The sequence below is a fragment of the Agelaius tricolor genome, unplaced genomic scaffold (assembly GCF_023055355.1).
Source record: "Agelaius tricolor isolate 1412-34295 unplaced genomic scaffold, bAgeTri1.0.p SCAF_8, whole genome shotgun sequence".
NCBI classification, from domain to species: domain Eukaryota; kingdom Metazoa; phylum Chordata; class Aves; order Passeriformes; family Icteridae; genus Agelaius; species Agelaius tricolor.
This window is the reverse complement of record NW_027269268.1, coordinates 12,610,863-12,627,469: the sequence shown is the minus strand read 5'-3', so window position 1 is coordinate 12,627,469 and position 16,607 is coordinate 12,610,863. Positions and strand designations below refer to the sequence as shown.

Here is a 16,607-nt window from a genome sequence, read left to right as displayed (position 1 = left end):
TGTAAACACAAGTACTTTTATACTCGAAACTTGCAACATTATTTGTAAAGAAACAAAGACACAACGGTCTTTAAGTTTACTTTTGTTCATTCTTTTGTTTTATTTAATCCAAAATAGAATCCACCTCTACCTAAAAATGTGCACATTGTGTAAATGGCTCCCTGCTGCAGACGCACACATGCCCAGGCACACGGTCAAATCTATTTGTATAGAAATAAGACGGGAGCTCTCCAAACTTTAAACTGAAAATATACACAAAGTAATTCTTTAAAGAGTTCTGGGTTCCTGCACAAGCAAGCATGTTAGCCAGCACAGCACACTCCTGTGCCACTGCCCAACATGCTCTGCTGCCCTAAAGGTTTGCTCATAACATTTCTCCTTGCTGTCTGTCCCACCTTCTCCTGAGCAGCTGCAAAGCAGAAGGACCAACCAAGTTGGTGCTCGTTTTCAAAACATCCTTGATCAAAATCTCACCAGAAAGTAATTACACTGCCCAGGAGCCACTGACATGGCTAGTGTTGGACTGGCAGTGGGCACAGAAAGCTATGCTCATTCACACCTGCTGGAGACTTACCATATATGCTGCAAATTTCAAACAGGTGATTTTTTTTTTTTACCCTTTTTACAGTTAGTCCAAGAAGCATTAGAAAAAAGAAGGAAGGGGGAAAAAAATTAGCCAAATCCCACATATACATTTCAAAGTGCCACCACTTTAAAGAACCTTATCTGATCTCGAGGCAATCTGCTAAAACTCCTAGAAAACAAGCCACAACAATGAACTGAGAAAAAATGAAATACCTACTTTTGAATCTCTTTGGAAGGAACTAAAAATATTGCTGGAATGACTTTAGTAAAGAATAAGCATGAGATGGAAAAAGAGAGAAAACAAGGACATTCAGTGATACCAGGCAAATTTTACTATGCTTTGTATTTGTAGCAGATGCAAAGAGGGAGGGCAAACAAAGCTTTATGCTGTCTCACAAGCTTAGTTTAGTTGATGTGTGACAAAAAAAGAATGTGTGATGTGTAATTGCATGCCTCAGCCAAAGGGCCATTTTTCTGTGCCAGGCACGCAGCAATTGGGACTGCCCCAGAGCCAGACTAGCTGCAGTTTCCATGAGAAACTGGCAGCAAGCTGCCTCTCAGAAAGCATTTACTACTCAAGTGTAGGAACACACAGGTTAGGGTTTTACATACTGGGCAGTTTTTGACTGTAACTCAGGGGTCCTGCACATTTCTCACTTATGGCTGTATTTGGGTGGTCCCCAGGCTTCTGGCTGGGTGTTGCTCAGAGCTGTAGGGCCACATTTGGCACTGGTGCTTTCAAGGAGAATGGCAATGCCTGAAGAGCACTTTAGCAAGGTTCTGGGTCTCCTCAGGCTCACTCTGGCTAAGAAAAGAATTTCAAAATATCTGAAAATACCTAAGATCTGTGCCCCAGCCCACTGTACTGATGCCTCCTGGGCACAGTTGTGTGTGTGCCATGTACTGCAGGGCAGAGCAGGAGGACGCCAAGAATTTGTGACCAGGACACATAGTGGGGGGTACTGGAGAACTCTGCAAAGTGAATAAAAACCTTTCCCAGTCAAACCTGTGCCTGCTACAGGGATGCTTACAAGCCTATATAAGTCTTTCATGCCTATAATTTAGGGGTGTTTTTAGCAAATTATACAGTAGGTTCATGATATACAACAGGTCAAGAGCAAAGTTGTTTAGACAAGCAGGGGGAAGGATTTGGTACTTGTACTCCCCCTTGCACTTACTCACACCCACACATGACTGGGATAGGGAAAAACCGCACTTTTTAGCATCCAAGGAAAGATGTCAGGTGGCCAAGACAGTTACAAAATTTTTTGTGCTGGACAGGCTTATGAGGTCAGAAAACAGACATGATTCATCCTGGCAAAAAGCAGCTGGCTTTGGAAAGCCAGCTAAACAGTACAGAGCTACGCTGCTCACAACTGAGCTTTGTAGGAATATTATGAGGTCATGCTGATTCATCTGGAGAGTGCAGAGAGAGATGCAAGGCATGAATTTTACTGCAGTAACATGGAGTTGGCAAGCATTAAGATGATTTAGGCTTTTCTTCTACCACAAAATGCTTCTGGGAATTCTTGAAACATCTGATGTGGATATAAAAGACTTAAGTAGTTTTTCCTGAGAAAGGATCCTAACCACTCCTTTGTCTGCATCTTTCCTGAGATCTCTTGCAACTTTATTTACCAGTATTTCATGGCCATGGGTGTGAAATTTATTAATCTAAAAGAGGCTGCACAAAACAATTTCAAAAGTTGTCTACGTAAAACTGGGACCAAGTAGATGCAAATCCAAAGTTTGAGGATCAGACAGAAAGCAAAGTCACCACAGATGCTCAGGCCCTAAAGCAAAGGGTGTGGCAAGCCAGGCAGACCGAGGACACACCGCTGAAGCAGCTGAGTAAAGCCCTGTCCATCACCACTTCCCTGCCTCCTTAATCTTGTTGACATGTGAGAGTTCCCTCATTCCCTTCAGTTCAAACAGGGTGAACTTCAGATATCTGAATTAATTATGATTAATTTGATTGCAGTTGCCTGGGGGGCAATCACAAGCTCAGCTCAGGGAAACCCAGTGGGGTCTGGCATTCTCCTTCAACAAGTCTTGACAGTGGACACCCATTCACTGCCCATTCACACTGGACTCCCACTTTAAAAAAAAAAAAAAAAACAACAAATTTTCATATCTTTCTTATCTTCCTCTTTCACTGCTACATTGTGGTTATTTTTCTAAAAAAATCAGCAAAAAACCAAGTGGTTTTTTTTTCCTGTGTTCTTGAAGGATATTTTTGAGTTCTGATTTTCCACATCAGCAAATCAAGCCTAAAGCTTCCTTGGAGAGATAATTGCTCTAAGGTCTCCTACAGCTTCTTTTTTTTTTTCAAAGCCCACATATTGATAGATCAGGCTTTGCTCAGACAGTAGAGTTTTACTCATCAGGTCACTTGAAATACTTATAACCATTAGTGCTAGTCAATACTCTCACATTAATGCCTTAAAACCTTTTCTCATTTTTAGGATGTTGATTTCCCCCACTGGTCACAAATAAGCAGCACAGTAGATGCATGCACATGCAAAATCCTTCTAAAAAAGAATTTAAATCTATATTATGCTCTATTTGATCCAGAAATCTAACCTTGAAAATCATGCTAAGAAGCATCCATTTTATTTGGAATTTGTTATTTCAAAACTGGAGCCTACATAAAATTCCACAAACATTGACTTCAGATGATTTGTGTATTAAACAGAAAAGGGTGCACAGATTTTTTTTCTCTTTTCTTTCCAAGATCCAGATTGCTATCTGGCTTAGAAATATAAGGTATCAATTCCATATGTTTATTTTCTATAACTGGACCAGAGTGGGAAAAGAGACCATCAATTTTCAGAAAGAGAGCCTATGTCAGACTGAGAGCTGACAGCAAATAGAATTACTTAAGAGTTTTTAATTTTATTTTCTGTCAAACCAGACTACTGTGGAAATCTTCCATTGGAAGACTTGCAGTCTTCCATCAATCTGCTAATATTCTCTAATCCTTCTCCCCAAAAGGTTGGGCAGAAAATTGCTTATTCTCTTTGCAAAAAAAAAAAAAAAAAAAAAAAAAAAAAAAACCACAAAAAACCAAACCTAATAAAAACCTCTTTTGCAGGGAAAAAAACCCAAAAACTAACCAAAACTATTAAGTCAGTACTATTATTGGTTTTCAGAGGCTGAAAATATGTCTTAAACCTCTAATATTTTTTCACTTAAGGTAAAAAAATGGAAGACATTCCTGCAGCAACCAATTTGGTCAGTAACCAGGAGTGCAGCACCACACCCACAGGCAGGGCAAGGCTGCTCCTCACATGGTTTCTGCCTTTTCAGCACTGCTCAAAAGGGATAATGTAAACAATTATGCCTTTCCCCAAAACTTTGACTGTTATGTTGGTTAAATAAAAAAAGGAAGAAATACTGCACATGGATAGTTTTATCTTTCCTACATTGTGCAGTTTATAAAGTTACAGCTGTGGAAGTCTTGCTTTACTTGCCTTCTACAGTAACTAATTTAGTCTTGTCTCTCTGGTTCCTTCTTCTGAAATGTGAAACTTTATACAAATGAAGGCAGAAAGGCTCACTTGGACAGCTAAAACATCATTTTAAAACTGAGGAGGGAGAAAGGTGCTTTAATGCTCAGCTCTCCAGTCACAGGGATGAGGAATATATGACAAGGACAATAAGCAAATATGGGCAAAATTGAACTTACTATGCTTAATATTTCTCAGGTGAAACAAGACAGACTAAGTCTCTTTCCTGGTTAAAGATTTTTCTTTGTACTCCATAAGTAACACAACTCTCCCCAACCCCTAAGGAACAGAACCAAAAATCTATGCTTCATACTTGGAGAAGTCAAGTCACTCCTGAGCTGACAGCCTAAGAAAGATTGCTCCTTTAATGTGCAAAGATTCTTTTGTCTGTACGTGCAGAGACCCAGCCAGCTTCTCACCTTTCATTTTCTAATTTGAGTATCCTAGCTGACATGAGCATTACTTGTGCCCATGGCCCAGTCACCCGTGTTGTCATATATTGCAAGAATTCTATTATCATTAAATTGCAAAAGTTCTATATTGCTAGAGTTCTGTACCTCCTTGATGTTTCTTGTAGGCAGCTCCTCTAGGCACTGACTCTTCCTTGTCCTCACAGCAGCCAACTGACTCCCGTTCCCATCAACCAATCCATTTTTTTATAACACTCTTCTTATTTGCTACAGCTGTGGCCTATTAAAGTCAGGCCTGCTCCCAATCTCTAATAATTGGCTCAACTTCAACTCTTTAGGGGGTAAGATTACGTTCTATACCACCTTCATTTACCCATACTGTATGCTCCTACACACTGGGAGTAAGGAAGACAAGAAAGAGTCTTGCCTGAAATCCCAGTGTTACTATTAATGGAAGACATTTGGCTGACACTAATTTTAAGACTTCAGACTGCGTACGTGGCAGAAATATATGAGTAAATATAAGAACTGGGTGAAATTGCAGTGCCCCATCCACCCCTGTAGGACATCCAAATCAGGTTGTTGGGTTTGCATTTGCTTCAAAACTTATTTGATTTTTAGGCTAACTTTGCAGAAAGATGTCATAAAGAAAGAGCAAATGCTTTGAAAACAGCACTAGGAAAAAAAAACAAAGAAAAATGTCCTCAAAGCTTCTCACCTTTGGATAGTGCTTATGGAGGACACAAACTTCAATTCATAAAGTAAGAGTCTTCTTGGCAGAAAGATACCTGTAGGCTTACATGAGTGAAAGCTGATTTGTTGTTATACTTTCATCCTGCAAAATAATGAAAATGGAATATATAATCAGCTCCAGCATCCAAGCACTCCAAATTGTTATAAAAGCTTAATCTTACAAAAAAGCACTCTGAATGGTTATAAAAGCTTAATCTTACAATAAAATTAAGAGGTATCCATTGACTGAATCATCTCTCCTGAATCATTGTCATGCTCTGGTTGCAATTCAAGAGAGGACAATGACACCTGGCAGACAAAGACCTGCAGCTTCCCCTTCTATGGCAGGCCCACAGCCAGGGCAGCATTGTGTCAGGCACTAATTCTGGCTGTTTCCATAAGTGACTCCTAAATTAATGAAGAACCCTCATGCTGAATGACTAGAAATGCAGTGCAGTGCATCATCTTTTCCAAGCACACAGTTCGAGATCCAACTTTTAGAAACACCTGCATGAACCTTACCTCAGTCCTACTGGTCTTGGTTCTTGGAGGGAACAGCTGGGCTCTTTTACATCCTCTAGTGTTAATGCAACCTTCAGGCTAGAAAACCCTTAATTTCTTGCAGCACAAAGTACAGTTAAAGGGGACTTTGCACCACAAGCCCTTTGTCAGACTTTGGATGCATATGAACACATAGCTCAACTTAGCTGGTTTTTCCCCCTCTTCCCTTCTGTTTTTTTTTTTTTCCCCCTCTTTCACTCAGGGAAAGGTCTCTGCTGACTGTCATCTCAAATACTAACAACCCTATACAGGAAAATGTAGTTATGTGCTGCCTTATTTCAAAGTATTTTCTCTAAATTCACACATTAAGTACCTGCCATTGTCACGTTCCACTGCAAAGGAATCGTGGAGGGATTCTTCTGAACAGGTTTCTTGGTGTAAATAAAGAAATATTGTATCACCAAAGGTGGATAGAAAGGGGAACAGAGAGGCAGGGAAGACCACATGGCTGAGGCAGGGCAAGCAGAACAGTGGGGCAGAATGAGCCAGACCTCCAGACAAGCCTCCTGCTCCCCTAGAAATGGAGCCAGCAGGCCCTGGTTACGGTGCAGTTACCTGCGTTTATGTGCTAAGGCTCCTCCTGTAATCCCACTGAGCACTTTGGGATTAGAGTCTAGTCAGGGAGAGTTGTTCCTGGGCAGCAGGGTTTCACCACCTGCAGCCCAGTGGTGGGAGCTTTCCCTCCCCTGACTGACTGCCAGGCCAAGTCTCCTCCCATTTTCCAAAGGCCTTGTCCGCATAGAGACCCTAAAATGGCGGTGGCCTCTGCCCCCCTCATGTGTCCCAGTTGCCTCCTGAGCATAGCATGCAGTAAAACTCTGTATAATTTTCCACCCCATGACAAAAAATGGATACATAGCATAAAACCTGGACAATATTGAGGCATGCTGCCAAGTGAATCCCACCAGAGCTTCCTGCCATTTTCTGAGGGCATTGTCTGCTCAAAGACTCTAAAATGGCAGCAGTCTCTCTCGAGGCATAAATAAAAGTTAATACGTTCCTCACATGCATCCAGGTTTTGGTGGCTGTTACCAGCCTGAAGAATATTTTCTTGTCCCTTGAGGGCAGGATTTTCCAAAAGAGAGATGAAACACTGTTCCACTAGAGAGCCGAGCAGAGTTTTGTGCTTAATTTTGCTGAGGCTGGGCACGCAGGACCAAACACTGGCAAGCAGATGCTGAGTGCTTTGGGTGCACGCATGAAAATCAGCCTGAGCAGTGTCCATTCTGCCAGTGCTTTTTCTCTTCTGTACTACTGCTATCTGAAAGTCAGTATTTCCATCCCCAAAAAATGCTGGTTCCTTCCTGGGCTCCGTTTTTAAACTCTAATCTTGCTTGAAGTTTTCAAATCGATTGCTCAGTCCTGCTTCAACTGCAATAAAAGCATCCTAAGTTCATAAGGAAAAACAGTATCTCCATAAAGCCACAGTTTTAAATAATTTGAAATGTCATAAAAGTTTTAGACACTTGTAACTCCACCATGATTTTTTGACCCATGAGTATAATGGTGGACACCAACTTCACACACATTTGACATTCTCTCAGACAGATTTCCTGTTTGATTTTGTCACTGGGTGGGCTCCAATTTTAATTTAATCATGAGATCCATTAATCTTCTGTTTAAAGGTATGTTAAAGCCAGTTAAGCTGGCTTTCAGAAAGTCACAGAGGAAAGCTGGTAAATCAGCTAAGTGGGTCAACAACTTTCAAGTATTAAATTAGTAAATTTAAAGCTGTTGAGTTCATGGTTTTGAAAGCTGTATGCAATGAAACTGGGACTGAAGTGTCAGGAAAAACCACAAATGCTAGAGGCTTATGTCCGAAAAGGAGACACAAGAGTCCTGCAACTTTATTTGAATAAAGGGAGAGGTTCCACTGGGGTGCATGCCCTCAGCGTTTTCTCTCTTGAGGTTTCAGAGGGCACAGCCTCCTTTTATCCCAAACTCCCAGCCACACGTTGCCCTCTTCCCTCTCCCACTGACTGAGGCACTAGGAAGGTACAGCCTTCCTGAACCACCTACCACATATCCCCCCTTGAACCTACTATTTTACCCCAAAGTTCAGGAACTCAGGCCTGTGTGGACCCCTGTCGTTTCAGCAGCCAAGCTGCCTGGGCTCAGCAACCAACCTGCAGCCCAGAGTCAGTAGAGACATTAAGACCCATTTCAAAGACTTCAACACCCACATCTTCATCAAATTGTTTGTAAAGACATCACCTTTCCTCTCAGAAGTGCTGTCAGTGTAGGATGGGCAGGTGTAGAGGGCTGTCCCAGCCATGTATTCATCAGAATAAAAATTCCAAAACCACTGCTGAGGTGGCAGGTTTATTGGTGGAAGGTAAATCACCTCCTCCTGCTTTTATACACATCTGGCTTTGCAATGAACTCACCTGAACAGATTTAATAGCATTAAGAAGGTGGCTAAATGCCTGCAAGTCTGGGCACTGAAGTCCACCCACCACACAATCTTTTAATATTTTTAAGCCGTGACTAACCTAAAAAAGAGAAACAATTTTAGATAAAGATTTTCCTGCTCTCCACCTCCAAAAAAGTCTCCCAACATCTTCGCCCCAAAAACCAACTCAAAGACACCAAATAGATCTTTTCCCCCTAGAAATGACATTTTTCAATAATTCAGTAATTATGGATGGTTTAAATGGTTTTCATTAGTTCCTCATGATCCCCTTCTTTATAAAACACACTGGGCAAATGAGGGAGAGGAGGACCAGAAAAAAAAAAACCCTAACAGCTTACTTTGTATGTTTGGCAAAAAGCTATTCTGAACACAACCATTTCTTTCATTTAGAAACTTATCTGTAATTGTTTAGGAAGCACTACTCCTGACATTTCACAGTAAATATAAATAAAAAATAAAACCTACAAATATTTACAAAAACATGTTTACAGTAAACCTATAAAGGCTTTTAAAACGTCATGTATTTTTGGTAAACTCCTTGTAGAGTTGGTTTTAGTTTTGTTTTTATTTTTGCTTATGGATGGAAAAAAAATCATAAGCTTAGAAGTGCATCACCACTACAAATACTTGATTACTCCTTATGATGTGTTCATTAGAAATTTGTTTAGCTTTTGCTTTGGACAACTCAAACAATAACTTCCTCTGCTTCCCTGACAGACCAAACTATTCCACTGTCTATCACAACAGGCAGAGAGACTTGCTAATCATCAGCCAAAATTCCCTGATTCTTTACATCGCTTCACTACTCTTGACTGGACGTGCCTTTGTGTACAGAGAGCTCCCAGTGTAAGAATTAGGCTCTTTCAACACACTCACCTACTGGAATGTTTGGGCCTCAGCCATCTCCAGCCCTCTCTCTGTGTAGGTGTCCACTCCCTCACAACTGCACCTTGAAAATCTACTATTCTTATGCTTTTAAATGCCTTCCAGCTGCCAGCAACTATTTGCTAAAAGAAGGCTGAGTGGGCAAGAGGTATCCAGGAAACAAGAGCCATGTGTGAGTGGTGTAGCAAGTCCAGGGCACTGGGACTGCTATAGGTGTTTATGGAAAAAATTCTATGGACACTCCTAAAGGAGGGAAACAGACACTAAATCAGTAGCATTTGCTTGTCTCTAAAAACCTGAAAATTAAGACTCAAGGTTTGAGGGTTTTTCCCTTTGGCTCCTGAGTCGCTGTCATGAATCTCAAATAACACAAGCTCTTTTAAAAATGCCATTCCTAGCTCTCAAATGACAACACCAAATCAGAAACAGGGAGAAAAGGGAGGAAAATCCTGCTACAATCTCATTGTCTCTTTTTACATTAACTTTCTAGACACATAACCAAATTCATAGTATATAACAGTATATCGTATTATCATATATAGAGCATACCAAGTAATAAATCTGGGTACAAAATTTGAAAATGGAGTAGCCAAGCTCTGCCACTTACCTAAAACTTGCTTGAAAAAGCTGGGTTTGTCAAAATTTCTCTCCTTAGAGAGAGAAGTGGTTGCACATGTAATCTGTGGGCTGCTTTTGCCAAGCAGCAGAGAAACAAGTTTTCCCTTAATTAACACATTTAAAAAAACTAATCACATCCTGATGCAACTCATTTCACCTGAAGCCTCTCTCTTTTGTACTGTGCAAAAGAACACACTTGACTTAATTGTAATGGAATCTCTGTTTGGAAGCACTTGTAGATGTCTCCATTGGTAATTTTCCAGCTCTCTTCCTCCTTCTCTGCTAGGCCATTTGACATGATAAGTTTCCATTCACTAATAAGGTGAATCTCCATTCACTAATAACTCACTTCTGAGCCTGCTGCATGCTGTAGGGCAGCAGATAAATTTTACAATTAATTAAGCAGTCTCTAATGTGCTTATTTGCTGGGGTTTTTTGTTTGTGTTTTCTTTTTGCTTTTGCTACTCTGAAGACAGAAGGTATGTGCTTTGACTTTAGAGGAACAAGTGGCAAAAACAGTTTGCTCTTTTCAGAGCTTCTCTGTCTAAAGTGAAAAGCTCATTATGTATTTCCTCAAGCACATGTTTTCAAGGCAAGTGACTAAACAGGGGGTTGTTCTATTGTGAGATTATGTGGTAGCTCTTACTCATGAAAAAAAAAAAAAAAGAGTTCCAGTGCAGATGATCTGTGTTCCAGGCTTTCTTACAAACATTCTGAATGTGATGCATATAAAAGAATGGTAAATGCAATGTCTACTTCAAAGCAAAAATGAGAAAGAGTTTTGCTGTGGGTGAGGAGGAAGATGGTTGTTTTACTATCCTTTCCCCAGCACATTCAAATCTCAGCTGAGCTCTCTTATTAAAGTGCTATGTGTAAATTCTTACCTTTGCATGTAAAGCAGCCTTATCTGTTCACCTTTCCTGTACCATCCTTGCTGTACAATCAAACTCTCAAATACTTTCTTTTGTTGCCTGTTACCCTGGGAAACAAGTCCTGTAAAGTGACTCCTAACTGGAACTGAAAGGAAAAAAATAAATTACATGAAAACTTAATAAAGTAATTTCAAGATTTCTTTTGGCTTCTGTACAAAATCTGAAAATTCAATGATGATTTTCTCAAAACAACACTGTAGCATGGTTTCCATAGCAAATTTTTCTTCTAAAATAACTTTGGGCGATTGCTTATACAACTTTGGTACTAACTGATGCAAAAAATCACAAGGGTTTCATAATTCTCATGATTTGGTCTTGGATGAAGGTCTCCATAAGCAGTAGGGGCTGAGCAGGGCAGGTCTGAACAAAATTGCTCCTCGAGATAACAACTGTCTTCTGATACAGAAGAATAATATATCTGGGAAAAAAAAAAAAACAACAAATAAAACCAAATCAAAAATCACTTTATAGATGGCCTGAGTTTGGAGTCACAAGAGAAATAAATGAAAGCTGAAAGTCCCTATTACATCTGAATTAAAAAAAAAAAATCAAGTCAGCTTTCAGGAGTCACTCAAGGAGGAACTGCAGGTTCAGCTGTCTTTGTCCATGTCTGCATGTGCTGTGGCTGACAAATGGGGAACAAAAAGGTGTGAGCAATGCAGCAATTGCAAAGTGCAGTGCACCAGGGCTTGGTGTAACATTTCCTCTGCATTGTACAAGCATGTCTGTCACAACCAGGCAGACAGAGTGTTTTGTAGAAAAGGATTGAGTTAACCCTGTGTAAAGCAGCTCTGTCTCCCTTCCCAGCAGGGTCCAGCATGCCTCAGTACAAGCTCACCTACTTCAACCTGCGGGGACGAGCAGAGATCAGCCGCTACCTCTTTGCCTATTCGGGCACGAAGTACGAAGACCACAGGATAGAAGCAGCAGACTGGCCCAAAATCAAGCCAAGTGAGTAGCACTTACAGCCAAAGTTCCACTAGAAATGCTGGCAAAAAGAAAAGCAGTTGAAGAGGTACCTGTATGTTTTGTGAGCACAAGTACACTTAACTTCTGGCTTTAGTTGAGCCTGTGCGAGTTTTAAGGTGAGACAGCCAAAATATCATTGCTGATGCTCTCACAGGAGACTGGATCCAAACATTCAGACAATCTGAAATGCCTTACCTGCTGTCATCCAGCTGAGCTTTTACTCCTTATCAATTCAGTACAGCTTATGTGTACCTAAAGATAACCAAATGAGTGCTGATCTCAGCTTCTCTGGGTAATTTAATCTCAAAGACCACACCTCAACTTCACCCTAGGTTCAGAAAGCCAAATTGGAGAGAAAGGTCAGGAAAGACACTCCTTTGCAACCTGAAAGGTCTTGAGAGAGGAAAAATAATGAGAAAACAAAGTCAGTTGCTATGGCAAAGAAAAAAACCAAAAGGATCAAAATAGGTAGGAGAAAATAATTGTTCCTAAGAATAAGCCCTACTAACCCTTCCAGAAGTACCCTTCAGGCTATTGTACCCCATTCATTTCATGTCTTTTTGTTTAAATAACCTCTTTTCAGCTTTTAAAGGTATTTGTTATTTCTGTTCATTAAATTAGCCTTAGTTCAAGTGAAACAGATCCCGCGTTTCAAGACTCTGGGTAGGAAATCAGTGTCTTCAGGGATTAGGCTTGTGTTTGGCTACATGGGCTATGACTTTGCACATCCAGAATGAAGAATAATGGCTTTGGTTTGAGGAAAAGACACAACCAATTCACAGTGTGACTTTATTAATGAAGCAATGTTTCTTGATAAGCTTTCACACCATTTAATAAGCTCAGCATGCAAGCTACCAGATTTTTCTAGGGTGCCAATTTTGTAGGTTTGGTCTTTCCTGTTTGCAGTAACTAGAATGATAAACACTCAAACACAGCTGTAATTCAAGTGGCAATTGAAGCCTTCAAAGTGGTCAAGTATAGAAAACACTGGCAAAGATCAAGAGAGAGGAATAAGAAGCAGTGGAACAGGGACACTTTCAGCTGGGGATGACTGACTTTGGAAACCTTTTTGTTATAAGAGCTTAAGCCAGTTAACCATGTGGTATAGCTTATTTCTCTTTCACTGCATTTCTCAGGAAGCAGGGTAGAAACTGAAGGTGAGATTAAGAACTCAGATGACTTGATGTAAGCTCTGCAAAGGCTTTTCATACTTAATTACACACATATTCACATGTATGCACACTCACTTTTGTCCTGAAACAAAGCTGAGAGGATAAGGAAAGTATGTTTTTATGTGGCATTTTCTATACTGATGAAGTATTACAAATAAAAAAGACAAAGCATAATTAGTCACTTAAAGGGTGCAGAGGCATTCACATTCTAGAACAAGATGTTCTAACAGCAGATTTACCATATAAGGTAACAGCATTGCATCACTCTTTGAATATTGTTGATGATCCTGATGTCTGAGCAGTGCAGGAAACAATGCAGCAAAGTTCTTTCTACGCTTTTCTTCAGTTATCACTCCATAAACCTCCCACTGGAGCTTTATGTGTACAGGACGTGTGTACAGTAAATGTGCAGTTGCAGCTCCTAAGTATTCTTTTTCTCTAAGTCTTTTTTAATCTTGTTTCATCATATTTGAGGATTTTAAAAAGAGGGACATCATGTTGTATTTGCCAACTGCAGTCAAAACTGGTTCCAGATCTTTCATAGGCAAGTGGGTAAAGGCAAACATGATATATGCAAGTGTACACAGCAATTTGTCTGGTATTTCTCAATATGTAATTATGTTATTGGTTCAATTAATTTGACCAATTTTACTGATTTTTGAAGGCTACAAAATAAACTGCATACTAAATTACATTGCTTTAACTGCTGTTACATCAAATGCAGTTGTATTTCCCTTTACCATTGCTAAACATTTACCACCCTTTGGTTTTCACAAGGATGAGACTGACAGGAATCTGCTACTTTACTTCTCTTCTTTCTAAGGGAGACCCAGTTCAGGAAAAATAAGAGGAGAAAAAAACTTTATATGAAGGATCTGAATACAGATATAAATGAGAGTTGTGCAGAAGAATTCTCAGCAGAGTGAACAATGCCTGTGTATATGCAGTGGGTTGGATGGATCTCCTCATTTCACTTTTGAACACAGCAGTAGATGAACTTCTTGGGCAAGAGTCCTGTTACCTGGTGCTTTTTCCTCATCAAACTGTGTCTCTATGGAGGGAGCTGAGACACATTTAGAAAACTCAGAATAGCAGAGAACGCAAGGCTTGTTTTCCATAGGGCAGATGCTGCATGCAACACTTAGAGTGTGAAGGCACACAAAGTCTGTACAAACCTACTCCCTCTCCAGGAGACAGCCATTTCTTGTGTTGAGTCACAGCCTGCAGAGTCAGGGTTTAGGTGCCCTAGGGCAGATTGGGGCGCTGGCTATTGGTCTTGTTGAACACTTAAGGCTGTTTGTTCCAAAGCCTTGTTGCTACCTTTGATTCAGTGTTTTTCTGAATGATTTGCCTGTGGGAGAACATTTTGTCTGGAAATACTGTGAGTAACCATGAGAAATGCCTCACAAAGGAGGAGGAGATAATCATCAGGTGATCTCCAGACAATTTCCTTAAGCAGCATTACATTTTTATGCATGAATAAAACTTTAACTCTTGTTTAAATTAGCAAACCTCTTAATTGCTTGTTGTCTGCAATGTGCCTGTCAGTGGTGGCCGATGGCACCATTACTTTGGTTTGAGAGCTAGGGTTCAGGGAGATTTGAAGAGCAAAGGTTTAGCCTGCTGCCATAAGGTGTAAACAGCACTTTGAGATATTCACCCAACTATTTCTGTGTAGGTGTATGTTTTCCTGGTCAGTTAGGAGGTACATTCCCATTCCCATCCACTGACTGGGTGTCTACAGGTACCTGAAATTCAAAGAACTCTTAGGCCAGTATGAATTCTGCACAGATGACTTCACAAATCTTAGAGCAGCACCTCCCAGATAAACTTCTTATCTGCCATGGAATTTCATCTAGGGCTCAGTTATAAAGGCTGCTGTGGAAAACCATTATGCAGAGAAAATTAAAAACTCCAATTAACCCTTGGTAAGCCTGCCAGCAAACTTTTCAGAGCACAGAAAGAGAAACAAAAGTGTCCAAAGGTTAATGACATCTCCAGCATTTGTTAATGCAGCAGAGGGAGTTAAAAAGTGTGTAGCTTAGGATTTGTAGGGTGTCTCTACTCCCAGTGTTTTTGTGGTAATGGCTCTGCAACTGCACATTTACTGTGCACACTGTAGATAAGGCTCCAGTGGGAGGTTTGTGGAGGGAGCACTGAAGAAAAGCACAGGAAGAACTTTCCTGCATTGTTTCTCGTGCTGCTCAGGCATCGGGATCATCAACAATTTTCTAAGAGTGATGCAATGCTGTCACCTTGTATGGTAGGTCTGCTGTTAGAACATCTTGTTCTAGAATGTGAATGCCTCTGCACCCTTTAAGTGACCAATTGTGCTTTGTCTTTTGGACAAGAGAACACTTCATGTTTCTTGAGCTAATAAGGAAAAAATCCAAGAATTCAAGTTTGTCCAAGAGCACAAGGAGTCAGGAATCTGAATGGGATCTGAGAGGATGGGTTTGCTTCAGCAGTTTTCTCAAATTGAAATAAGGTTTTGCAAGAAATACCAAGCTATCCAAATCATCATACCCTATAAACCAGGAAATACTGACATTATTCTGAGGAAAAGACTTAGTTCTGTAAAACTGATGGGAAAACAGAAAATCTGTGCATAAAGATCAATGTTAAGAAAACCCATTGAGAAAGAAAACTGGCAGCTGCAGTGGCTGCCACCAGTAAGCTGTAATCCTAATGCACCTTCAGGCAAATAAGTAAGTTCTTCCTCCTGGAAATATTGCCCCACTTCATTTTGTTTACACCTAATGGTGCTTTTGTTGTGTTTGAAAGGATGGCCTATTCTAACATAAGAACTTCCTGTTATTTGGCTTATACACTCTGAAATTAACATTTCTATAACTCAACATTTGTTTTTTTCCCTTCTGACACTAATCACATCATCCTTGGCAAATTTTCCAGCTGATGATTTTGGGCAAGGACTGCAGTTTAGAATATAAACACATTTAAAGAAACCAGTGTACAAGTGTTAGCATTGTCCTCCTTTAGCACAGAATTTAAAAAATCGGACAAATATCAAGCAGCAGCTTCACCATATGTAAGTCAATGATAATTTTAACAAGTAAACAAACTCATTCTCAACAAACTCTGACTTGACTATGCCCCCATTTAAAGGGCAATCAATTCAAGATCTACAACAGGCTCACACAAGATCTGTACTCCCTCACAGTGGACTGTTCACAGAAAGCATCTTTGCTCTGACATAAGTCATCGTACAGCAGAAAATCCACTGTAATGGTGAACTAAGTTACCACCACCTTTGATATTAAGCTGGCAGGCAGCAACAACTTTTGATCTGTGGCTCCTTAAAACAGTTTGAAGCAATGGCAATAACAGACTTTATCCTCATAGCAAAGGATGCTTCTCCTGCACTGATGGCCATAAACATCCCATAAACAGTTTAGGATGTGTAGAATGGTGCTTGAAAGGTCCTTAGGAAACCTGACGGACTAATGGCCCTGAAAATACTCCCAAGGTGTCACATAAATCTTGAGAAGCACCTGACACCGGACAGCAATTCCTCAGGGCAGCAGTTGCTTTGCTTCCTGAGTGCCTTTCTGCTATGTAGCTCCACTGAAATGTGTACATAGCTGTCTCGGGTAAAAAGTAGGGCTTGGCAAGAACTTCCAAAGAGAATATGAGTTGTAATAAAACCAAACCTGGGCTGAGATTAAATCACAGCATCCTCCTCATCGTCCCTTTCTAGAAGATTCAGATTCTAGGTACCTCCACTCTGGGCCTACCATTTCTCAAGTGCCTTGCTCCTCTGCCACCATTAAAAAAAATACATATTGCATGTTCTAATAAGA

General features: G+C 40.4%; 1 protein-coding gene across 2 annotated transcripts in view; it reads left to right on the top strand.

The window, feature by feature from the left end:
- The window catches only part of HPGDS (hematopoietic prostaglandin D synthase), a 29,670-nt gene that overhangs the window by 1,234 nt on the left and 11,829 nt on the right, over positions 1-16,607 (top strand). The window contains exon 2 of one of the 2 annotated variants that reach the window (XM_071431647.1): positions 11,453-11,596. In XM_071431647.1, the coding sequence (XP_071287748.1) occupies positions 11,464-11,596 (133 nt within the window). In that variant the 5' untranslated portion in view covers positions 11,453-11,463. The remainder of the gene's footprint in view (positions 1-11,452; positions 11,597-16,607) is intronic. The other variant, XM_071431648.1, reaches the window with a different exon arrangement.